The sequence below is a fragment of the Loxodonta africana genome, chromosome 6 (genome assembly GCF_030014295.1).
Source record: "Loxodonta africana isolate mLoxAfr1 chromosome 6, mLoxAfr1.hap2, whole genome shotgun sequence".
NCBI classification, from domain to species: Eukaryota; Metazoa; Chordata; class Mammalia; order Proboscidea; family Elephantidae; genus Loxodonta; species Loxodonta africana.
This window is the reverse complement of record NC_087347.1, coordinates 68,262,176-68,287,732: the sequence shown is the minus strand read 5'-3', so window position 1 is coordinate 68,287,732 and position 25,557 is coordinate 68,262,176. Positions and strand designations below refer to the sequence as shown.

Sequence of the window (25,557 nt, the reverse complement as noted above, 5' to 3'; positions counted from 1 at the left end):
ATCCATATCGTAGCATGTATCACAATTTCATTTCTCTTTTTGGCTGAATATCTGCGTACTTTTTATAGCCCAATTTTTTGTTGATAGAATACCATGGGTTATTTTTCCATACCAATAAACATAGATCCATATTGTCATTATGAATCATAAGCATACTATTATAAGTGTGGTATTTTCTTATAGGTCTGTACTATTCTTGTATGTATTCAATATTTGGTTTTCTTGATTTGTTTTTCTTTACAAGAAATAATGCTTTTGTTCTTACACCTCTATATACCTGTGTGATTATTTTCTTAAAGACTTAGGTGTAGAATTGCTGGGTCGATGAGACATATATTTATTTTCCCAAAGGTTGTGATGTAACTGTAAAATTATTCTTTAGAAGGATCATAAAAAAAAAAAAAAATACCCACTTTATATTCCTTTCCCCCAATCTCAACCCAATCCTAGACCTGATGGGTAAAAAATCTTATTAGTTTGGATTTCATTTCTTTAAATATTTCTGAGGTTGCACGTCTTTTCCAATATTCCATGCAAGTTGTCTGTTCATGTACTTGGCCCTTTTTTTTTGTTTTTGGAATGTTATCTTATGGCTCTACAAATGCTCTTTATTGTCTTCATAAAAGACATCTACTGTTTATCGTATTCGATAAATTGTTTTCTTCTCTGCGTGTATGTCTAAGACACTAAAAAATTAAATAGGATTAAGGGACTTGATTTTTTTTCATTTAGACCTTTGTCTTTTTCTCAGTATTAGATATCCTAGTCTCATCAATTTATAAAAACGTTCAGACTTACTCTGGACTTACTATTTTGTATGTGTGTGTCCTAAATTTTTCAAGGAATATTACTCTGACAGGAAAACTGAAACTGTCATCACAGCAGATGTTCAGCAGCAATAGAGAGGACAACCGAAATCTGGTGCTGACGGATTTTTCTGACTGTTGCTGCTGAATTTAGTCTCTTCAGGAACTTGCCGTTTGTAACATAGTGATCTGTGATGTATGTGATCTCACCTCCATGCCCATCCATATGAGAAGTGAGTTGTCTAACCTTGGGCTTTATTTATATTTATTTTCAGAGTATTCACATATTGGAGAGGACTGCTTCCTCTAGCACCGAGCCCTCTGTAAGTCGGCAATTGCTAGAACCAGAGCCAATCCTCCTCTCCAAGGTCAGTAACGAAATATCCTGCTTTCTCAGAAGGCATAGTGCCTGCTCTGGGACCTGTTGAAGTGTAAATAACCTTTACACTTGACTCCCCTAATGTAGCTGTGAAGCCAGTAACAGGGTTGGTCTTTCATTTCTTTCTGCCCCCAGTATATAGGGGTTCTATGGGGCTAGGAGGCAATAGATGAACGTATATTTTCTTGTCATTTTCAAGGTTACATCCAAAGTACAAAATTCTCGCTGTTTGAAAGGAAGAAGGCAAAAAATTCTATTGCCATTCCCTGTTGGAGAAATGAGCAAATATTTTCATGCAGAGCTAACAGAAAAAGACCACTGAGTCTTGCAGCAGTAAGAGTAATAATGGCCGCATCCATTTATGGGCTACATCCTGCTCACCGAGCACTGCGCTAAATGCTTAAATACATTATCCCATTTCATATAATCCTATGAACAGCTCCACACTGTTTACAAATATGGAATAGAGAGTTAGTAACTTTCCCAAACTTAGATTTCTCTAATTCTATGACCGGTGCTTTTAAGCTCTACGCCACCTGCAAGGTAAAATAGTCCCCACACAGGGGGCCTGTTGAACATTCAGAATTCTAGTTTTCTCCTCACATTTGACCTTCCTAGGAGGAGCAAATTATTTATTAAGACCTTTTCCCTCTCGTGGAAGCCAGTGTTCCCTCCCCTTCAGCCTTCTCTTCCCAGGACTAAGGAAACATCTGAATGCATTTCTGTATAAAACACGAAAATCATGAAGAAAAGCTGAGGGGACTCTAAACACCGTCCTGTTCATCCCCAACCCCTCACGGACTCCCAGAGATAGCCAGTGGCCTGACTACCTTATCAAGAAACTCTGAAAATACAATACATATAAATTGTGAGTTCAGATATAAAAATAGCACTTTATTTCCAAAGAAGGTTAACATCTTACTATGTATAAATGATACTTCCACTTTGTTTTCCCAATATTAAATACAATACTTTAAGAAAAAAATAGTGTAGTACCATAGTGTTGTAGAATATATACATTGCACCTATTTATATTTTAGAGATATTTTAAGCTATAAAGCTTATTCTTTCAGATGGAGTAAGCTGCTAAACTTAAAAAAAGGGTGTTATTGAACTCTAAAAAGTAATTTAGAGAGAAATTTAAAAAATAGTCTGATTGTTTCCATTTGGATGAGAAATAAAGAATGTCTGCTTTGTGGATATAACTAGTACTCTCTTTGGAACCTCAGTTTTATCTCATAGTGAGTTAAAGGAGAAAGAGTATAGATAAGCACAGGCATAATGGAAAAGATAACTAACATTTATTGAACACCTGCCATGTACCAGGCAATGGATTAGTACATGCTTTCTCTCTCTTAATCAACATACAACTCAATGAAGTGGATAAAGATATTGTCATTTTACTGATAAGGAATCAGAGACTTGGAGTATAAGCAAGTTGTCCAGAGTCACCTGGGAAGTGTGTGACAATTAGAGCAGAGGGAAATAGAGACCACAATAGTGAGAGATACAGAGAGAAGTGTTTTAAATTTTTCTATAATAGCAAAAATGTGTATTTGGAAAAAAAATGTGTATTTGACTCAAGCCAAATACGGTAGTCCCCCCTTATCCAGGGGGATACATTTTAAGACCTCCCATGGATGCCTGAAACCATAAATTATACTGAATCCTGAGTATACTATAATTTGTCCTATACATACATACCTATGATAAAGTTTATGTATAAATTAAGTATAGTAAGAGATTAACAACAATAACTAATAATAAAATAGAATAGTTATAGCAATATACTGAAATAAGTTGTATGAATGATAGAGCAGGGCAGTGTGAGATTTCATCATGCTACATACTCATTCGACATTTTCAAACCATGATTGATCGTGGGTAACTGAAACTATGGAGAGCAAAACCACAGATTAGGGGGAGTACTGTACTGACATTACCACATTAAGGTTTCTGACTCTGTTTCTATTATAATTAACGTAGGAAAGTGGGAGATTTTGAGCAGAAAATTATTGTCAATCAAAATTAACCCCTGTTTTAGGATGGGTTCCCTAGAGAAGCAAAACCAGTGAAGCACACACATACAGACACACACACACGCACACACTCACATATATATGAGATACATATGAGAGCTGGAGGCTCCTCCTGACTCACATAGCTGTAGGATCGGCAAGTAAGATGGCAGGCCACTGGCTCACAGACTGTGGAGGCTGACAAATCCCAAGATTGGCAGGCAATATGGCAGGCCACTGGCTCAAGTCCCAAGAACTGAAGGTCAAATGATGATGAGTTAGATGCAGGATCCAGAGCAAGCAAGCAAGCTGCACCAGAACCTCCATCTATATATTGGATGCAGGCCAAACCCCCAAGGAAACTCCCCTTACAATTGATTGGCTGATCACATCATGAAATATGACTACATTATTACATAACTGCCAGATTACATCATAACTGCCAAACTATATCATTACATAACTGCCAAACCACTGAGAATCAAGGCCCAGTGAAGTTAACACACAATCTTAACCATGACAGCCAGCCAGTTTTCTTCAATTTTCAGAAAGGGATTTTAGCTTTAAGATAGACCGGAAACTCTGGTGGCATAGTGGTTAAGAGCTATGGCTGTTAACCAGAAGGTCAGCAGTTCAGATCCACTAGGTGCTCCTTAGAAACCCTATGGGGCAATTCTGCTCAGTCTTGTAGGGTCACTATGAGTCGGAATCAACTTGATGGCAGCGGGTTTGGTTTTTTAGTTTTAAGGTAGACCTAGTTTACTAAACATAAACCCATTGCCATCGAGTTGATTCCGACTCATAGTGACCGGATAAGACAGAGTAGAACTGCCCCGTAGAGCGTCCAAGGGAATGGAGCCCTGATGGCTCAGTGGTTAAGAGGTAGGCTGCTGACCAAAAAATCAGCAGTTCGAGTCCACCAGCTGCTCCTTGGAAACGCTATGGGGCAGTTCTACTCTGCCCTATAGGGTCGCTATGAGTCAGAATGGACTCGATGACAACAGGTAATCTTTACAGAAGCAGACTGACACATCTTTCTCCCATGGAGTGACTGGTGGGTTTGGATCACCAACCTTTTGGTAAGCAGCCGAACGCTTAACCACTGCACCACCAGGGCTCCTTTTACTAAGCATAAAGGGGAAAAATTTGAACATAACAGAAAATAGAACATAGAAGCTTCTTTCTTGTCCTGGGGTGGGTTATTTCGTTTCTTACCTTATTTGTAACATTCTCGTCATCATTTATAATTGAAATAGGTAGAATGTTGTTTGCTCTAGTTTTATCCTTTGCCTCTTTGTCAGGTTGACAGCTTATTTAACCGTATTTGAATTCTTTTCCGTTTATTTTGCTGGGCTTTAGAAATATTGCATCAGAGAGAATAGAATTATTTGCTTAGAGCTGCTACACTTATGCTTAAAAATGTTTAACTTTCGCCATTACAATGTGATCCTTCCTTTTTCCTCTGCAGTTAAACTTCCATAGAAGGAAAGAGAAAAACACTGTGATAGAAAGCAGTAGCTGTAGCACCACAGGGACAAGCTTTTATTACATCCTGAGTTTAATTAGAAAAGAATTTCTGAAAGCATTTGGTCTTATTATTAAGTGTTTACATTTGCACAAGTTAAACAGGGTATTCTTCGTCACATACATACAGAATAAATCGAAGATGAACACTAGCCTTCAAATAAGACCTAGCCAGAAACAAAAATGCTGTTCTTCTAGAGATGCTGTACATGGATGGGGCCACAAATACAGAAATGCTATTAAATATAGCTGTTCTCTCTCTAAGAACTGAGAAAGCACTAATGAATATACTTACACATATATGAAGAGTTTGAATTTATTGGTTATAGTAAACCTTTAAAACAAAATCGGTAAAAATTAACCATTTGTATAGAATAGAGTAGTTGTCTAGTTTTCTGGTGAGAGTAGAAAGCCAAAGATATTGGACTTTTCATAAACACCTATTTTCTCCTACAGTATTCAGAAGCAGGGTTACTTGCCAAATTACAATTCAGTATTAAAAAATTAGGATTTCAAAGCTGTACACTTTACCTACATTTATAAAGTATTCTCCAAAAACTTGGTATAGAGCCTGAGATGTCTTATCAGAAATATTAAAAAAAAAAAAATTATCTAATTAGCAGTTTTGACTGGATCAGTCATAGTTTCTGATAAATTATCTCCAAGTAGAAAACTACTTCTTGGGTTCTTATTTACGGCCTCTTTCAAGATTTACAGGCCCTTTAAAGAATTCCTAATGTAGCCAAATGAACACGGATAGATGTGTTTCTGTATGTAGTTGAGTCATTAGTGTCCCTTCGGAGATGACCAAGAAGTTGACGATGGGAAATGTGGGAAGATGGAGCTGTGATGCTGGGTTTAGAGAGCTTTTTGGAAGTCAGGGCCATATCCTACTGTTAATAACATTAGAACGAAGCGATGTCCAGCCACATCTTTTAGAAACGTAAAATTTATGTAAAAATCCCACCCCCTTCCACATATTTGAACTTAAACATACAGATTTGACTTGGACAGAGGGTTAGCAGCTTCTCTGACGAGAGGAGGAAGAAGGGGAAGGAGGAGGGGATGTTGAATCCGCAGCCCTCTCCCTTCCTGTCCCCAGCGTCAGTAATGGATTATGGCACCTTTGCCTCTGAGGCTTGTCGAAGCCTCTCAGTCAGTCATTCAGCAGGGTCTGGGTCAGCTGCCATCTGGCCATGTGGGCAGCAGATCCGTCTGCCCTAAGATGAAATCCATCAGCCATTCCTATTGAGGCCCTTATTCTATGGTCTAAGGGAGTAATTTCTGATAGAACGTATTTTTTCAGAAGGCAGCTTCCCATATCAGTTTGGGATAGGGCACTCTGCAGGGGGTCTGCTCTGATCAATGGTCACTGCGTCCAGCTTTCAGAGGCTGAGGCAGCAGAGCAGATTACACTGAGAGCATTTGCTTCCCTGCGTTGAGGGCAGGATTGTAGCAGTTGTACGTGGGATGTGAAAAGGTGGTGGTGTTCCTGCCTCAGGAGCCACAGCTTCTGTTTAATTTTTAAAAGGGCTTCATCTTGGCCCTGACTGTCACCAGACGTGCCTGGGGTGTAGAATATGGGCTGTTAAGGTGTATCATGGGCCAGTGGTTGTCTTAGCATTATGTGGGACCTTAGAATTCACCTCCTAGGGTTACAACTCAGAATGTCACTAAGGGCCAGGTAGGTAATAGAGAAGCAGCCCCTTTGGGGATTGTGGCAAAGTGAAGGTGAGCTGCCTTTACTTGGGGCAGGCCCTGAGTTGCCAGATTTGATAGGCTTTCAAAAAACACTAAAAATTTGAGATTTCAAAGTCTGAAATCTTATTTTCAAATGTTGGCAGCTAATTAAAAGAAATTAAAACTCTGTAGATGAACAAATCATGTAAAATCTTACTGATGAGATTACCGTCATTTAGTCATTGTTGTTAACAGCGGAGGGTGATGGTGTGGACTCTGGAACGCAAGATTTCTGGCCTTACAGTCTGGTTCTCTCTCCAGAGGCTCCCAGGGGTGTGTGTATCTCAGGATGCTTCCAAACCCTCAACTTCTTGGTGTGTGTTTAGCGAGCGGGCGCACGCAGCCTCACCAAGAGGAAACAGATGACTAAGCGATGCACTGCACTGTTAATAGTAGGTTATGGGGCACTTTAGACCTGCAGTGACCTTTCCATTACTAGACAGAAAGCCAGGTCCACACAATTAATTGAACATTTGTCTTTAAAACAGTCTTAGTTTGAAACTTTAAAGTTCCTCTGTGCCAGGAGGTTAATTGCCTGGAAAAATGCATTTTAAACATTCTGAGTACAGGTGAATCAAAATTCCATTCAGCTCCAAGTAGATGAGGTAGCTCTAACCGATCTCTAATGGACCCTGTATACCTGCGGGTCAACCTGGGAAACTCATTTTAACTTCAATTAAAAAAGTGCATAACTGTGTCCGATGTTAGAGTTTGCCCTGGAATGTTGTTCATACTTTTAGTGGTTCAAAAGCAACTTCTACTTAAAAATCTGCTGGAAGTGTGTTATGAAGCACCTAGAAATGTGTGACTTGTTTTTGTTCTTTCCTCTTAGGAAGCTGACAGCTGGGAAATTATAGAAGGGCTGAAAATAGGCCAAACCAATGTCCAGAAACCAGATAAACATGAAGGCTTTATGCTGAAAAAAAGAAAATGGCCTTTAAAAGGCTGGCACAAGGTAAAATTTTAATCACATTCATGTTCAAATTATCTTCAGTAATAGACAGGATCTTATTTAATATCGCAGGGTAGGAAACCCAGAGTATGGTTGTATGTGTAAATGTGTAAAACTAGTTTTCAAGGCCTTATCGTAACGATACAGGCTGCATCTGCTGACCTCTTGGTCATATTACACCTACTTAAGTCATCTGTGATACAGTACGTATGCAGAGAAAAATATTTTACATGATATTTAAAATCCAGTTTAACCAGATATTTAAAGTAAATTTTGTACATACTGTTTTATAATCTTTTTTCACTTAACTTAGTATGAATAAGTTTTCATGCTATCAAATATTCTTCTAAATATGAGATGTTTTTAAGTGCAGGCTTGTATTTTGTTGGATTGTATATCCCACTATTGATTTGATCAGTTCCTTATAGCTGGGTATATAAAAAAAATTTGATCAGTTCCTTATTGCTGGGTATATAAGACCTGATTAATTTTCTGCTCTTATGATGTTGTGGTGAGGATCTTTATACATGAATGTCTGTTTAGTTCCTTGGTGTGAGTTCCTAGAATTACTGCTGTCAGTGCAATCTAAACTTGGAAAATTACTGATCCTGAAAGCTTGTTTACTGCTCTTTGAAGTATGTGGTTTATTCCTTCCTTATTCCTCCACATCCTTTGTCTGCATCCCAGTTTTAATTATGGAGAAAGAATTTTTATTACATTGTTGCAAATACTTGAGCAAGAATTCTGTAACCCTAAGAAAGAGAAGAAGGCATTGGTGTATCAGTGGTAGAATTCTCACCTTCCACTGCCAGAGACCTGGCTCGATTCTTGGCCAATGCACCTCTTGCACGGCCACCGCCCATGTGTCAGTGGAAGCCTGCATGTTGCTAGGTTGCTGAATAGGTTTTGGTGGAGCTTCCAGACTAAGACAGACTAGGAAGAAAGGTTTGGCGATCTACTTCTGGAAATCAGCCAATAAAAACCCAGCGGATCACAATGGTCCGATCTACAACAGATTGTGGGGATGGTGCAGGGCATGGCAGCAGTTTGTTTTATTGTACATGGGGTCACCACGAGTCGGGGGCTTACTCAATAGCAGCTAATAGCAACAGCAACAAGAAAAAGTCGTCTTCCATTTTCAATATAAACTCTTTGACAGACCACCGCGTCTCTTCTATGAAATCACTAGGAGAATGATCCCTCCACTTAACCCATCTGTTCTTTATAGTTATATTCAAGGCATGTGGCTATGGATTATAACTTCCTTGAGGAAGTATATTTTTTGTTCTTTAAGGGGAAGACCTAAAACTAAATGGATGGAAAATGTTACCTCACTCCTCTGTCTCCAAGGGTGGAGTGAAAACAGTCAAAAGGAGCTTCTGACTAATGTGCCCTTACCCCAGTCTGAGACCACCTCCCCTGAACCCACAATATTATCCCAATGCCAGGAGTCTCTCTGCACTCTTGTTTTTCCTTTAATTTGGCCCCCCTAGTCATTCACCTTCCTAGGATCACCTTTGCCTTTAACCCTGACCTTACCACTTTGTAATTTCTCCAATCAAAAGCTTTGCTACCCTTTGTTTTCCCATGACTATCCTATAGGTTTTATCTGCTAAGATTCTTTGATAGAAATGGATAAATGAGAAAGAGGTCAGAGAAACCAGTTTCATATCAGTCACTCACTTTAATTTATTGCTCTAAATTTATGTTTCAGCAAAACTGGCTGTTTCAACAGCAACTCTTTCTGAATCATGCCTTTAAATATTTTGCTAAATAAATAACAGGAGGGTATCCCTTGCATAGGGAGTGCCTGGGCAATGCAAATGGTTAAATGCTCAACTACTAGCCAAAAGTGGTTCAATCCCACTCAGAAGCACCTTGGAAGACAGGCCTGGCGATCTGCTTCTGAAAGGTCACAGCCTTGAAAACCCTGTGGCAGTTCTGCTCTGCACATGCTGGGTCACCATGAGTCAGAATTGACTCAACAGCAACCAATAACAACATCCCTTGCATTGCCTTTCCTCCTGGTCCCTAATGCTGCCATGTGTTTATACTAAGCCTCAGCCCATTAGATTGCCCAAGTCGTGGGTGGTTGAGTGATCAAGTGTGTTTTAACTAGCAATTCTATCTTCCTGTGCTTACTTGTTGCCTCCCAGAACCTGTAGCAGAGGGAATAGAGTGAACTTTTCGGAGCTCTGTGCAGGTGTCTTCGGGCCTGACTGCCTGCCACCTCAGCAGCTAAGAGTTTCTGAATCACATAAAGATTTTCCAGCAGTAGAAAGACTTCCTGAACCTGTAGATCATAGAGGAGAGCAGCAGATCCGCTGTTTGGTTAGGTCCTGACAGCTGTTGTTCTGCTGTGAGTTGTCCAGGGGAGGGAAATCAACAGTAGAGAGTTCCTGAGTGGGTGCTGGACAAAAATGGCAGCATCTGTTTATATTTGACCAGGAACACCTTGGAGGAGACAAAAATAATTTTTTTAGTTCTTAATGTAGTTCAGAAATCATTTTTCATCTTTTCTGCTAATAGTGAAATTTAAGTGTTTTGCTAAGTGGCGATAGGAGCGTATTGCTAATGCCACTTCTTAAACTTTCCTGATAATTCAGTATTCTGTAATGGACGTGAGCATTTTCAGGTATTACCCATGGTGTTGGGAGAAGTTCAGGAGTTCACCTCCAGGGTGAAAAGTTTGGTGTATACAAACTCCTCATGGAATCACCCTGTGACTTACTCCAGATGATTGTTTCCACACTTGCCAGGAGGCAAGGCATTTAGCTTTTAATTTTATCTGCTGTCTTGTTACCTCAGTTTCAAAAATATCCCAATGTGGTTAACTCAGAAGGTCTTTCAGATGTAGGCCCTGAGATTTCTTCCTATTGAGAAAAACACAGTTTAAAGGCTCCTTGCCTATTGGATTATGTGTGAAAAGAACCATAGTGGGTTTAAAGGATGGGAATAAAGCTCTGGTCTCCTTACCATTTAGCGTGACAGACCATGTCCAGGTACACTGGATACAAATACATTAAAATGATTGAACATATTGATTGCTAAATGCCAAGCAACATTAGATCCGCGTTTGTGAATGTTATATATAATTCAAAATACAGACAGTAACTGTGAGTTTTCTGGTTCTTGCAGCGTTTTTTTGTCCTGGATAATGGAATGTTAAAGTATTCAAAGGCACCACTTGATGTAAGTAGCACACAGGATGTTTTCCAAAGACTGATTTAGAATTCTTCTTGAAGTGAGTAAATACCATAATTGTACAAGCTTTGTGCTGTAGTTACCAGCTTTGTGCATTTCTATACCTGTAACATTTAACAAGCTACCAAACCTCTACATTGCATACAAGGCATGTTTTATGCTTATAGTCAGACTAGTGTAAAATCTCAAACTGGTGCATGAAGATCTAATTCAACTATTGTGATGTATGTTATTAAAAACAGAAGCTTAAACTCTAAAAGTGATGTACTCATAAAATGACCCTTTCTCAAAGAGAAAACCCAAATACCCTGCTTTCAGCATCTCTCAATAAACTGTGCTTTGCATGCTTTTTTTTTTTTTTTTTTGAGATTTAAAACAATCTTTGTTCCTCGTTGACGTCCTTTTAAAACTTGTCTTTTGAACTTCATTTCTATTTCATACATCCCTATTTCTTTGGAATTCCAACTCAGTAAAATTATTCCAAATTATTTGTCTTTGATATAAGTAGTTGTTTGCATGCAAAACTAGAAATTTCCCTCATTGTTATTATTGTGGTATAGGGGAAAGAACAGAGGACTCAAATTTAAGTTTGTCCCCATCTCTGTCTTTGAATCAGTTGTGCGTCCTTGATCAGAAAGGGACAGCTAGAAGCCAGAGCCTGCTGCTCTGTGCTTTCTGGTCCCAGCTGCCCAGTTCTGCCCCAGCAGCTGTCGCCAGTTGATTACTTGAGGATGTTCTGTGTTGTAGGTCAAAGATTGGCCATTGTTATTTTAGGAACCACTAAAGATGTCTTTTTTGGGATATAAATGGTGCAATCTATAATTATGAAGAATTGACATTATAGGTTATGCCAAAAATAGAAATAAGAGATGAACAATTACTTATTGAAACTGGTGTGAAGTCACTGCAACTTCACCCATCCCCAAATTAAGAGAACCTTAACCATTTCCTCTTTTTGGAGGAGGTGTCGTATTCTAATTCCCATGGATACGTTAAAGATTACATTGAGGTCACTTAAATTAAACATGGAAACATCTAATTATGTATCCCTCCAGCCCATTGACCAGTCTTTTGATTTCAGATTCAAAAAGGGAAGGTCCATGGGAGCATCGATGTTGGCCTCTCGGTCATGTCAATTAAAAAGAAAGCTCGGAGAATAGACCTTGACACAGAAGAGCACATCTATCATTTGAAGGTGAAAGCACTTTTCAACAGTTTCTCTGCCGTTATCAAGGGAAATCACTTGCCAGTGTCAATAGTAATCAGGAAATTGGTTTCCTAATCACTTTCTGTTCTTGTTCTTTGTTTTAGGTAAAATCCCAGGACTGGTTTGATGCATGGGTCTCCAAACTGCGCCATCATCGGTTGTATCGTCAGAATGAAATTGTGAGGTCACCAAGGGATGCTAGTTTTCACATATTTCCTTCAACCTCCACAGCTGAATCCTCACCAGCTGCTAATGTTTCCGTTTTAGATGAAAAGGTATGACTTTGTTCTGTGGAAGTTGTTTAAAAAATTACACAAGTATGTAACTGTCTGTAAGTATATAACTGAGTCTCAATTGAAAAACCCCAGAGAGAGAATGTTTATGTTGTAAACTAACACTCAGAAGACAACAGTGACATTTGGGATCAAAGTTATTCACAAGAATAGATAAGGCAGAAATGTGCGTCACCAAGAGAATTAATGGGTACTTTTCCTTCCTGCACTTTCATGTGTCTTTGTAGGAATATCAGGAAATAATCAGCACCCAGAAACTGGGTGCCTTCCTGGGTGGTAATAAAGAGCTGAAGACCCCAAAGTTTTGAAAATGAAACTTGCTTTTTTGCCTTGAGCTGTAACATACCCATGACCCACAGAGAGACAGTGAATTTGCCTGCAAAGTTAATGTGAGTGAGCTAGAAAATAGGACAATAATATAAGTAGTAGCCAGTGTGAGCGACCAGGCACTGGTTAATTATATGTCACTCATTCATCTCTGATCTTAGCTGAAGCTCAAAGACAACAAATAATCTGTCCAGAAATTACATAGCCATTAAACAGCAGAGCCAGAATCTAAACCCAGGTCTCTGTTTCCAAACTCAGTGCCCTTTCCATTGTATCAAGTGCCAGACTAACTAAAGGAAGCCGAAGTTATTCTTTGGACTGTGCTAAGAGTTCATTTTTTATGGCACTGAAGATCTAGAGATGGTGCCTGGTAAAATGTCAAGGTTGTGACAACAGGCTAGGAGACAGCTGTTTGCGCCTTTGATTCAATAATTAAGGTTTTTCAAATATTGGCCGCCTTGCATTGCCCAGGGGTGCCGCAGCTTCACACTTGGCACCTGAAACCGAGACTGGAGACAGCTGCAAGGGAGCGAGCCACCGGGGGAGCTGGGTTCAAGAACGTGTCGGTGCAGATTCTGCTCTTCTCTGTTGACTTATGCAGGCATGAATGTGATATTATTACATGTCCAGGCTCCCTTTACAGCGCATTGGAAAATCTCATGGAGTAACTGCAAGACTAATCAAATCAGATCACTATATTCAGTGAAAATTACTTAAGTAATTTTTGTTAAATCTCATTAATTATATTTCACAAGGCTCTCAAATCTTGTATCATTTCATTCTGGCTACCAGCCTGGCCAAGGACTATGCCTGTTTAATTATCTTTCTCCTAGAGATAAGGTGTTAGGTTAACCTTAATATAAATCGCTTGAAAATGAAAAGGGAGAGGGGGGTTAGGAAGAGATGACGTGTACAGATTCACTCATCTCACGATGCCCCAGATAGTCCCCAGTTTTCTCTGGGCCTGCTGTATTTGCAGCAGAGAACCAGAATAAATTTTCAGAGTTAGTCCAAATTCAATGAGAGATCCGATGGATCTTTTATAAATATACATGTTTAGTTACTGGAGTCCTCCAGCTTCTCCCTACATCTTTGGCAGAGTGTTGATAAAAGATATATTATTTTTATCCCTAGTGTTATTTTTTAAATAACTTGAGAGATACCTGAGAATGAAGAAATGAAACCCAGTCCTCCCCACTTTTTGCCTTGAAGTAAGAAACCTCTTCAACTCTGTTTTCATAAAAAATCTATTGCTCTGGTTACCAGTGACATACTTCTAAGATTTAACTCAGTGATAAGATTTCTATTACATTTATCAAAATGCAATAAAGAGTGGAAAGATATTTTTATCACTTTGCTTACTTTCTAAATATCAAATTATGAGACTTTTGAATGTTAATTGGCTTGTGGCCCTGTGCAGGCAATAAATAAGTCTGGGTTTGCTAAGTATGTGCATCCTTCAGTTCATAATGATTTACAAGAGACACAATCAGTTGTAATTGAATATTAAAGTCAAATATGGATAACTCCTCTCACGTAATATCTCTTTAATGAAAAGTTTATCAGTTACAGATAGTAGGAACTTCCCAAGACTGCCTTTTAAAATATTATAAATTCCAGTATGCATTCCAAGCATTGCAACATTGCTTGCTAGTGGGTAATGTATTTAGGAGCCGTATGTGGTTGGTGGCACCTTGAACTGATCATATCAGGGTACAGGCACCTATTGGAAAGAAAAGGCCTTCAGTCATGAGCTAAGAGTGCTGCAAGATACAACTTACTAAGTAACTGAAAATATGGCCCTTGTGAGTATGAGATACAGAATACTTGAATGTCCACTTCTTTAAATGATGGAGATAGCAACTTGATGACAGTGCTGTTTATTTTGATGACATTCCTCATAACAGTCCTGGTGCTTATGAATTTTGGCTTCACTGAGCACATCACGCCACATTTAGCCAAGAGGCTACTTCCATATTTTGAACATATCCTTTCTTTTTTAATGTTGCTATGAGAATACTTGTATTTTTTTAAATCATTTACATGTGCTGTTTCTGCTTAGTGTAACCATATGTTCCATCCTATTTTTGTGTGCGGTAGGTGCAACCAAACAGCTTTCCATGGCAGTCTCCTTTACCATGCAGCAATAGCCTCCCTGCAACCTGCACGACGGGCCAAAGTAAAGTGGCAGCCTGGCTACAGGACTCAGAAGAAATGGACAGGTGTGCAGAAGGTTAGTTCCTTCCCAGGGTAGGCTATAAGAATATGCCAAAATAAAAAAAGATGTGAATTGTGGGTGTTACCCCTCCACCCCACCCCTTTTTATTGCCTTGACCTTTCCTTTTTCTTATTTTTATAAACCAGATCCATCTCTGTCCTTCGACTCACAGTTCCTGTCACTTCTGCACACTAAGTCTGGTTTTTACCTTTACCCTGACTTTCAACCACTTCAACCTTCTCACCTCATCTCATCACCAGTCCCCTCTGTCTTCTACACCAGGACCCAGGGCAGTCACACCATAAGTCAGTGTTGCCTTCCCGCTGCAGTCCTTGGCTCTCCCTCTGCCCTCCTCCCTAGTCACTTCCACTGCTGCCTCCTGTGTTGTTCTTTCTTTTGCTGTTGTTGAGAATATACACAGGAAAACACACACCAACTCAACAGTTTCTACATGTAAAATTCAGTGGCATTGATTACCTTTTTCAGGTTGTACAACCATTCTCACCCTCCTTTTCTGAGTTGTTCCTCCCCCATTAACTTAAACTCACTGCCTCCTAAAGTTCCTATCTGAGCCTTCAAGTTGCTTTGGTCAGTTTGATCCCGTATAGATCTTAAAAGAGCACAATGCTCAAGGCAGACATACTTTACTAGTTAAGCTAAACTATTGTTTGGTTTTAACAAGACATCAGGGGATGTTTTTGGTTTACAGTTTAAATATTATCTCAGGGCAATAGTTTTGGCAGTTCATCCAGCCTTCATGGATCCTGAAAGTCTGGATTCCGTGAAAATTTGAATTCTGTTCTGCATTTCCCCCCTTTTGATCTTGTTGCTCTTTCTTGACCACAGAATAAGTATATGTTCCCTGACAACTCACCGGTAAAAAGGCAAAATTCAGAGGTGACCTACAGTGACCTGTTAGTGGTATTCCACTGTGTTGGTTATTAAATATTCTCAACCAGTACACAGTTCCCTCAATCTGCCATCCCTGAGCCTCTTAATCTGTAGAAGCCTTTCTCTTTCCTTAAAATCATCCAGAGCACATTTCCAGGGTTGGTCCACAGACCATTTCTATTCTGAGACAGTTTTCATAATACCATCAAAAGTGAGAAAAACAAGGGCAGAGTATATAGTGTTTTGTAAGGCTAAATTGATTTAATTTTTAAAGATTATTTTGATATTATGTTGGGCCTAACTTATTTTAATTGTGGTAAAAGTATATGTAACAGCATTTGACATTTCACCAATTTTCATATGTACAGTTGAGTGACATTAATTTTGTTCATCATGTTCAACCACCCTTATCCATTCCCAAATTATGCCATCACCCTTGCAAGAAGCTTATTTCTTTTATGAGATTATGGTGAAAGTAGATATTACATTATATTTTGATGTCATCACTTAAAAAAGTAAAATTTGTGAATTTGTGTTGATCCCCAATCCAAAAAACTAAATAAATAATACACATATACATACTGGGAAAAAAACACACATATTTTTCACTAGTCTGCAAATTCCAGAAGTCTGCAGCTTTTTTGTCAGCCCCTTGAGACAACAGTATCCCGAACTCTATCTTCATGTAAAAATATGATTTGAAGAGGGATGTCATATTTATAAGGCATATCCAGCTGACATTCCACTGAAGGGTTTTACTTGGATGTATTCACAAAACACACAGACATTAATTTGAGTATATGAAATTCAGGTTGAAGAAAGAAGCCAACCCTCATTTTCCTAGAACTCTGCAGGTTTGCTTCAGCAGAGGTTCTAGGTATTTCAGCCTCTCTTTTAACTTCTACACCCTTACACACACTCACGGCATATAATCTTACCGCTTCTGTTACTGAAAAGATTTAGACCATTAGTTGGGACAATATCCATTCATCTGATCAAATGAGGTGACATGGGCTTTGATGCACTTCTCTCTCTCCCTCTCTGCTTCAGAATACTTCTGAGCCCCATCTCCCTCATGCCTCTTTCTCCAGTCTCAGGGGTGTTCCTCCTTTCCTGTCTTATCTACCTGTGTCCTCTGTCCTGCCTTTCAGTTCTCCTCCAGGATTTAGTGCAGTATTGCCATTATTCCCACTTTTCAGATGAGGAAAGTGAGGTGCATAGAGGTTAAGGAATATACCCAAGATCACATAGCTGCCTTGCTGGTGAGACTGAGGCTATGCACATTTAACTAACTCCAAAGCCAGTTCTTTTTCCACTATGTAATGCTCCCTCAAGACTGATACTTCTTAAAGTAGATTTTATGCAAAAAATTCTTCAGTGGTTTTCTGTTGCTCTAAGGCTTTAGTTTAAACTGCTTAGTGCAGCACTTAGCATCCAGGCTTTCAGCTTTTTGGCCCTACTTATTCTTCCAGCATTGCCTTCTGTGGGTCCCTTAAAGAGAATCCATAGCCCAGCTAAACTCAGTTGCTGTCTCTTGAACATACTTGCACATCCTCACTTCCATGCCCTTGCACAGGTTGTTCTTCCCAACCTGGATTGCCCTCTCTGCCCTTCTCTACCTTCCTATTTTGCTGAATCTTTCTCACCTCTCTTCCAGACCAAGAATAATTTCTACTCTCTTTGAAGTAAGCTCTGATGACCTCAAACTATCCTTTCCTAAACTGCCATGGCACTTTTTTTTTTTTTTTTGGTCTGTGCTGATCATTTGTCCCGAGTATTGAGATTGGTTGCATTTCAAAAGCTTATCATGTAACATCTTATTGAACTCATATCTGAATTATAATCCTGATACTTAAAATGGCTGGCTATTCGTAAGTGTGGACTTAGATCAGTCCAGGTCTTCTCAGATATCTAAATTAAGTGATTGCTTGGAAGTTGGAGCACATTTTTTTTCATAGAAGCATTAATGTCCATTTGTATATACAGCTTTATATGCCATCATTAAAAATGCATACATAATAGTTTAACATACAGATTGTTTTTTGTATACATTAGGATTTTTTCTCTCTCACCAGAATGTTAACTCTACAAATCCTACCCGATGGCTGTATTCCTTATGCCTAAAAGATTGTGCTGGGTATTGGCACTACCTGCAGTGGACTCAAACATGCTAGCGATTGTGAGAATGTCACAGGACCAGGCAACACTTTATTCTGTCGTAGATAAGATTATCATGAGTTGGAGTCGACTTGACTAACAACAACAACATAAATACAATGTTCAGTGAATGATAACCAAGATAATGTTAAAGTTCCTACCAGCAGGATGCTTACTGTGTAGTTTTGCTCTTTGAAAGACATGTTAGGACTTAGGTCCTTTTCTACCATTTCACTTCTCCTCTTTTGTCTGAGGAGCCCCTGGTGATTCAAATGGCTAAGCTAGACAGCCTGGCAATCTGTTTTCATAGTTTACAGTCAAGAAAACCCTATGGGGGGGTTTTGCTCTGTCACATGGTGTTGCTGTGAGTCAAAATCAACTTGACGTCACCTAAAAACAACAACTGGGGCCCTGGTGGCAAAGTAGTTAAGCGTTTGGCTGATAACCAACGGGTTGGCAGTTCTAATCTACCACCTGCTCCTTGGAAACCCTATGGAGCAATTCTACGCTGTCCTGTAGAGTCACTATATGAGTCAGAATGAACTCTATGGCAACAGGTTTTTTGTTGTTGTTTCGTTTAACAACAACAACAACCTCTTTCATCTACCCCCTTTTTCTATCTTTGCACTACTTTTCTCCCTCTTTCTTTCCCTTTTATCTCCTGAATTTCCTAGCCTTCTTAGCTGCTGTCTTAGTTATCTAGTGCTGCTATAACAGAAACACCACAAGCGGGTGGCTTTAAGAAATAGAAATTTATTTTCTCGCTGTTTAGAAAACTAGAAATCTGAATTCAGGTCACGGCTGTAGAAAAAGCTTTCTTTTCCTGTTCACTCTGGGGGAAGGCCCTTGCCTCTTTAGCTTCTGTTCCTTGATTTCTTGGCGATCTCTTGTAACTTGGCATCTGTCTCCCACCAAACTGGGCTTGTTTGCATCATCTGCTCTTGTGTATTTCAAAAGAGATTGATTTATGACACACCCTACACCAATACAGCCTCAGTAACATAACAAAGAAACCCTATTTCTAAATGGGATTATAACCACTATAGGGGTTAGTGTCTACGACACATATTTTGCAGGGGGACGCAGTTCAATTCTTAACAGCCACTTTACCTTATTTTCATTGAAAAGAAGGCAGGGGGCGGCCAAGAGCTGCTCCATTGTCTTGTCAATACTGACTTCCTTCTGCACCTCCTTTAGGCTCCATGAAGGAATCCAAAGGCCATTGATGGCCAAGTGTTTCTTGGAAGAACAGCAGTGGCCCTTGAACACTAGGCTCTGTTGTGAGGCTTAGCTGCTAAGAGGAGGGACCCAGTGATTCTGAGCCCTGTGTAAAAGTCCTCATAGAAGTTACCCCTTTATTCATTTGCTATTTCATTGGGGTTTTTTTATTATAACAATTAAAATGCCTATCTATGAATCTGTTTTTGTATTTTTCTATACATGGGACAGAATATTGCCTTTTATTTGATAGAAAATGAAGTTACATAGGATTTTTAGCTACTGATTTATGAATTTATACTTCCGTTCTCTAAGATGAAGCAGTTAGTAAAGTTATGAAATGTTTCAAAAACTCTGTAAAAAATTATACCCAAAAACCCCCAAACACAGCTATCTATATTTATTGACCTTACTTCATCTTTGGCCGTGTTTTCCTGGCTGTATGATATAGGTAACAATTCATATCTTTAAGATTTAATAACAAGCAAGGATAATAAAAAGGAAACTTTTACCAAGAGGCCTCAAAGGTAAGAACAACCACTTTATAATTTAACAGAGATTTATAGGCCTGCCCTGTTACAGTCTGTTCATAAGAGTACACGTGCAAAAGTAATCAAGTACCTGGAAGACATGTTCTAAACGTTTAATATGGAGTAGGTAATACTAATAACTCAGTATTCTTTACTGTGTTTAATTTCACATACTAAAGGCCAGTTTTTTCTAAAGGGTGACATTTTATTACGTGAAGCTTTAAAAAGTCTCTCAAATACACCAGAAGAATAAAAATTAAATTAAAATTTTTTTCATTCTAAATGTTCATTCAAACAGAATGATTTTGATGCCCTCTGCAGTTTTCTTAAACTATTCCTTCATTTCTAAGGTTTACATAATTTGAATAATTTTGCACAGTAGGGGGCGAAAGCGGGTAAGTAGACTAGAGGTTTTAATTCCACCAGCCACAGAATTCTCATACGGATGCACTAAGACTAATAACCTTTCAGAGAAGTTTTATCTTTGTCAATTCTAACTCCAAGCAGAGTTTGGGCGCGTGAGGACCTACCGAGGACTATTTTCACAGATAAAAAAATTGAAATTAAATGACATGTGAAATCATCGAACACAATAATTATTATCTTTTTCTCTTTTACTCTAACGGATGTTACTTTAAGAATAGTATTTTTTAAGAATTCTACCAGTGTGACTGTTTTCCTTAGTAAAAAAAAACAGTATTTTTTAAATTAATGTAATTTAGTTGTCAATACCTCTAATCCACTTGGACTGTCTCTTTTTTGGCTTATCTCGTACTAATGTCATCCAAGGTAGAATGATGCCCTGAAAGGGGACGAGTTATATACCGCTCTTTTAAATGTGATAGAACAATAATGTCACCATAATCACAAATTATTCAGGGCAAAGTTTAGCACAGGGATCTTACTAAAACATAGGATGCTGGGCCCTACCCCATAGTTTTTTATTCAGCAGGTCTCAGGTGGGGCCGGAGAGTCTGCTTCTCTGACAGGTTCCCAGGTGATGCTGATGTTGGACTGGAGACCACCATTCCATAGTCATTGATTTAGTGACATAGATCTTAAAGAAAGAATTCATTGCACTGTGGTTAGTGAGCTAAAATATAGATGAATGTTTATCTGATTTTGTGTTCCATCCTGTTTTCTGAACTTGACTTTAGCTCCACCCAAGTTCCATTTTAATAGGAGCAGGCGAACAGGTTCCTAAGGATAGAACCAGGGCTGCTAACAGTCCCTTGAGTGTGTGTCTCATGTGGCTAGGGCCTTCCCAGCAGGAAAGTGAGCATACACAATTTGATTTAGATTTTAATGGCTCTGTATACTAATAGCTGGTCATTTGTAAGAGTGGACTTTGAAATTATCTTAAATGGTCTTAGAATTCGAAGCCAGTAAAAAGGGTCTGTTTTGATTCATTTCCCAATATCATCATAAAAATATGGATTCACCTGATTATATTTACCATAATTTGGATTGACTCCTTTTTATTAACCACCTCCACCACCAGCGCTCTCCCTACCCCTACCCCAGTTTTAACACATTCTTATTTCTGATTTTTATTAGACCTTGCACACTGCCAGTCAAACCTTGTGGAACTGAGCAAACTCCTTCAAAATTTGGAAATACTGCAGAGAACTCAGTCAGCACCTAACTTTACTGACATGCAGGTAAACATATTACTGCTGCTGGTTGAAGGATTTAAGATACAAACATAATTTTTACTGGACGTGTTTAAAGGGAAATAACTATAGTACAGACTAGTTTATATTCCAGAGTTACTCTTAATATTTTTGAATCTCAGTCATTGGGTTAAAATTTAACTATTTTAAAATATTTTACATCAAAATGCAAACTGGAAGAAATATCTGAATCCATTTTTATGTTGCATTAGAAATGACAACTAAAATGATACCATTTCAGTACTGTCAGAATTATTACCATCTTTCCCCATAGGAAAAAAATGTTAAAGTTCTCTACTATGATTTCCATTTTGTGTATCAAAAAAATACATTTTGTAATTAAGTTCTTGCCTCTGCTTTGAATGCCCACTATGTATCAGACATGCCGTTCTTTCCTGGCTGGTTTGCTTACAGGTGTCTAACAATTGTCTTTACTAACCTGCTGTGCTCTCTCTGCCTATACCTATATCATCTGTGTGAACTTAACAGTACTTTGTTGCTTTTAACTATTTATGTAATGTAGGCTAACTGTGTAGATATTTCAAAGAAAGACAAGCGGGTTACAAGACGATGGAGAACAAAAAGCGTCAGCAAAGATACAAAAATACAACTGCAGGTACAGACTTTTCCTTTCCTTCCTTCGTGTTTTTATATACTTTAAAAATATTAGTCGATATGTATCAGTCCATGGGAGTTCATTCAGAGAGCAGCTTAACTTCTTTAAAGTCAGTGCTATTCAAACTGAGTTACATAGTTAGCTTTGTCCAAACTTTTATCTTTCAAGAAAAGGGGTGGGGGTGCTGTAGACTAGAAATCAACAAACTGAGAAGTTCTAGTCTAATTGAGAAGTTCTAGTCTAATCACCATGATTTCCAGACAGTCGAATTTCATGTATCAGTTAAATTTTCTGGGCTTCCATTTGCTTCTGGATTAAATGATAAATTTAACTTAATGATCTCTGAATTTCCTTTCAACTCTAAAATTCTCCAAAATTCTCCAAAAATAAATATTATTTGGTCATCAACAATCACTTTTAAAATTTGAACTTAAGTCTTAATGTTTCATGATCAAGTTACTTGAAAAAATTATATATTTGAAATGGGTAGTTTTAAATTTTTTAAATAAGACCATTTTATGTTATATGTTATTATATTACAATGCTAGGAAATTGGGTAAATGCCTAAAACCTCTTATGGCATAAATATTACTTTCAGATCTTTAAACTAGAATCTCCACTCTTCCAATACTAGCTTAGTATTATAATGGACCCTTGTCTTGGACCATAAAAATTAAACTTATGATTTGGCTTTTCTTTTTATTATACTATAAAATGAATTTATATTCTAGTACAAAAGGAACTGCTTTTCAGCTTTCTTCTGTCTTCTGAATAACAAAATCCTCTAATTCAGACTGCATTAATAACATTCTTTATATTGTAATTATGAATGTGTCAATAACAAACTCTTGTTGTTTTGCTTGCTTATTTAATGTATTTGAAAATAAACCTTCATAAACACTAAGGATCCATGCTTTTTTAATTTAGAATGTCCATATTCTATGAACACAATTTTTTTGTATTTCTTTGTTCAGTATGTTTTTGTGTGTTTTCCATTCTATTCATAAAATTAGTACAGTAGAGACAAATGTGCCAAATTATTTCACAAGAAAAAAAAATTACCTAAAATGGCTTTTGGCAGTATCATTTGTTTTGAATTTGTGATTGGCTAGTTTGTTTTGTTTTGTTTTGTTTTTTTAGGCATGGTATCTGTGGTTATCATGTTGCTGTTACTAGGTACTGTCGAGTTAGTTCCAACTCATAGCGACCCTATAGGACAGAGTAGAACTGCCCTATAGGTTTTCCAAGGAGTGGCTGGTGGCCTTTGAACTGCCAACCTTTTGACTAGCAGCTGAGCTCTTAACCACTATGCCACCAGGGGTCCATGGCTATCATAGCCAGGAAAAAATAATTGAGAAGGCTAGCATCGTATGAACATACACAGTTGTGGATAGATAGTATTTCAGTCCTATGTTCACAAGGTTTGCTGTGGCAGAGCTGTCTGGTTCACAGGTGTTGTCTTGAATAGGTTGATTCTCAGTGAACCTGCGTGTGGTGCCTTTGGCCTCCCTGCTGCTGCTACGAGGCCCACCATAATACCTGTGTCTCTCAGTGTTTTTTTCTGAAGGAAACAGAATGCAACTGTGAATACCCCTCCTAGTCACAGGCTTCTTTTGAGTCATCAAACAAAATTGCGCAAAAAGCAGGAAAATATTCCTCATTCATATTCCTGCCACATCTTTGGGTGGTTTGTTTGTTTTTATGTTTTTATTCATGCAGTTTTGCTCTGTTCTCATTTTGCCAAAGAGTAATAAGATGACCCTTCTGACTCTAGTTATTTTTTAAAGGAAATTGGAATGATTTCATCTCCAGGCCAAAAGAAAATTCTGCCGCTTAAAAACTGGGAGATTCAGTTCCAGCTCCCAAGTAGAAATAGACTTAGCGGTGGCAGTGAGCTATTAATTACTCCCAGAGAAACCCATTTTCACTTGTACTAGTAAAACAAAAGGTATCATAGGAGTGAGTGCTGTAGAATTTGGTACCATCCCTGAACCTTTTCTGCCCATAGAAGCCAGTAGGCCTTCCAGGAGTTCTTAGGATGCTCATTCTCAACTAGTCAGAAGTTACGTGAAGTTTCTTCAACCTGTACACTTGGCTGGGGAATCATAAGCTCATCTGGGTGTGACTGTGACCAGTATTGAGCATCATTACTCATCAGTATTTTGCCTACAGAAAGACAGAGCATTTATCTTTAATGTAGTGGACTCTAAAACATACCCATCTCCTTCTCCAGCCCTAACACATGGTTCTATCCCCACCCTATCCCCATTTTAAGTGTTTTGTGACTGTTGAATCTATTCTAATGATGCCAACCATTTGTTTTGAGTTCATAATCATCTTACTACTTGAACCATCTTCTCTGGTATTCGTTGAGTCAGCCAATTTGAGAGGCTTTGTAGTGAGCAGCTCATTTTCATCCTCTTTGTTATAACTTTAGGAGTTCCTGGGTGGTGCAAACAGTTAAGAGCTCGACTTCTAGCCAAAAGGTTGGCAGTTCGAACCCACCCAGAGGTATCTCAGAAGACAGGCTTGGTGATCTGCTTCCAAAAGGTCACAGTCTTGAAAACCCTATAAAACAGTTTCTACTCTGCAACACATGGGGTTGCCATGAGTCAAAATCAACTCCACGGTAACTAATAACAACAACAATTATAACTTTCAGCATACCGGCTGTAGGTGAAGGAACATAGACTGTTTGGTGGTGGTTGTTATTGTTACTGTTACTGTTGTTAATGTTGTTTCACTGAACTTTGCTTTGAACATTCTATAGTAATAGTCATTTCGAAATAACTGCAAAATAGATCGTTTAAAAAATTGATCTCAGAAAAGTAAAAGTAAAAACATGTTATACTAGATATTTGATTGCTTCTTTTTGCAAACACTAGATTGTGCTACTAATTTTAGTGTGAGAGTTAAATTGGACCTATATGGCCATATTTCTAAGAAGCCATTGGGAAGTTGGCCTCAGGAACCCAGTGTGTAACTCACTGAAGGCAACATTTGTCGTAGAAGGATCTGTGGGGATTACCTTTTAGAAAAAGGGTTTCCTATCTTACGAACGTAAAATTTTCTTGCTCTAATAGAATCTCAGTATCATCATTATGCCATAACAATTTGGCTGTGGCTTAAATGGGTAGAGGAGAGCAAGGAGAGAGTGATTAAAAAGGAGTTGCTGTAGAAGAGAGAACCACTGGATTTCCCATGTTACTATTAGCATGTATTAAGTACTGGACCCCTAGATGTTGGAAGGGACTAGGAATAGTAGGGAGTACATAGTAGCACATCTGATGCCATTCTATGTAGCTGCCCTAGATCTCACAGATACTCAGATTCTACTAAGAATAAAAATAAGTTTTTCCTTCTTTTGTTACATTAAGCATAAAGGGTACTTTTTGTGAAAAACAGGTTGTGTGTGTATGTGTGTGTCTGTATCTGTGTGTGTTTGTGAGTATGGAAAAGAAATGTAAATGTAATTGGTAAAATATAAAGAGAATTGGAGATACAGGAATCTGAAAATACTTTCTGTCATTCTAGAAGGACTAAAGAAGTCATGCCATTTTCTCTCAATCTGAACTGATAGGTGCCTCTTAAGAAAGTACATCTCAATTAAATAAAAGACAAATCAGGTCTGTCAGATAGGGCAGAGTTCAGTGGTTAGAAGAAAATATCATTATCTCTTAATCTCATCAGTCAAAACAGGAAGAAAACAAATGAGAGGAAGCTCTAGGATTTTCCTGTATGTTATGCATAGGGGCACATCACTAAATGAAACCTATGCCTCTTCTTTTCATAGTTGATTTTTGT

At 38.4% G+C, this 25,557-nt stretch overlaps 1 protein-coding gene across 14 annotated transcripts in view; it reads left to right on the top strand.

The window, feature by feature from the left end:
• OSBPL6 (oxysterol binding protein like 6) overlaps positions 1-25,557 on the top strand; it is a 238,983-nt gene that overhangs the window by 170,706 nt on the left and 42,720 nt on the right. For 12 of the 14 annotated variants that reach the window (XR_010322283.1, XM_023542814.2, XM_003406197.4 and 9 more), the window contains 7 exons: positions 1,082-1,174; positions 7,300-7,422; positions 10,558-10,611; positions 11,705-11,818; positions 11,935-12,105; positions 14,551-14,683; positions 21,022-21,125. Coding sequence is in view for 13 of the 14 variants with exons in the window: in XM_023542814.2 (XP_023398582.1) it covers positions 1,082-1,174; positions 7,300-7,422; positions 10,558-10,611; positions 11,705-11,818; positions 11,935-12,105; positions 14,551-14,683; positions 21,022-21,125 (792 nt within the window). In the remaining variant the exon portion in view is untranslated. The other 2 variants (XM_023542815.2, XM_064286953.1) reach the window with 2 other exon arrangements.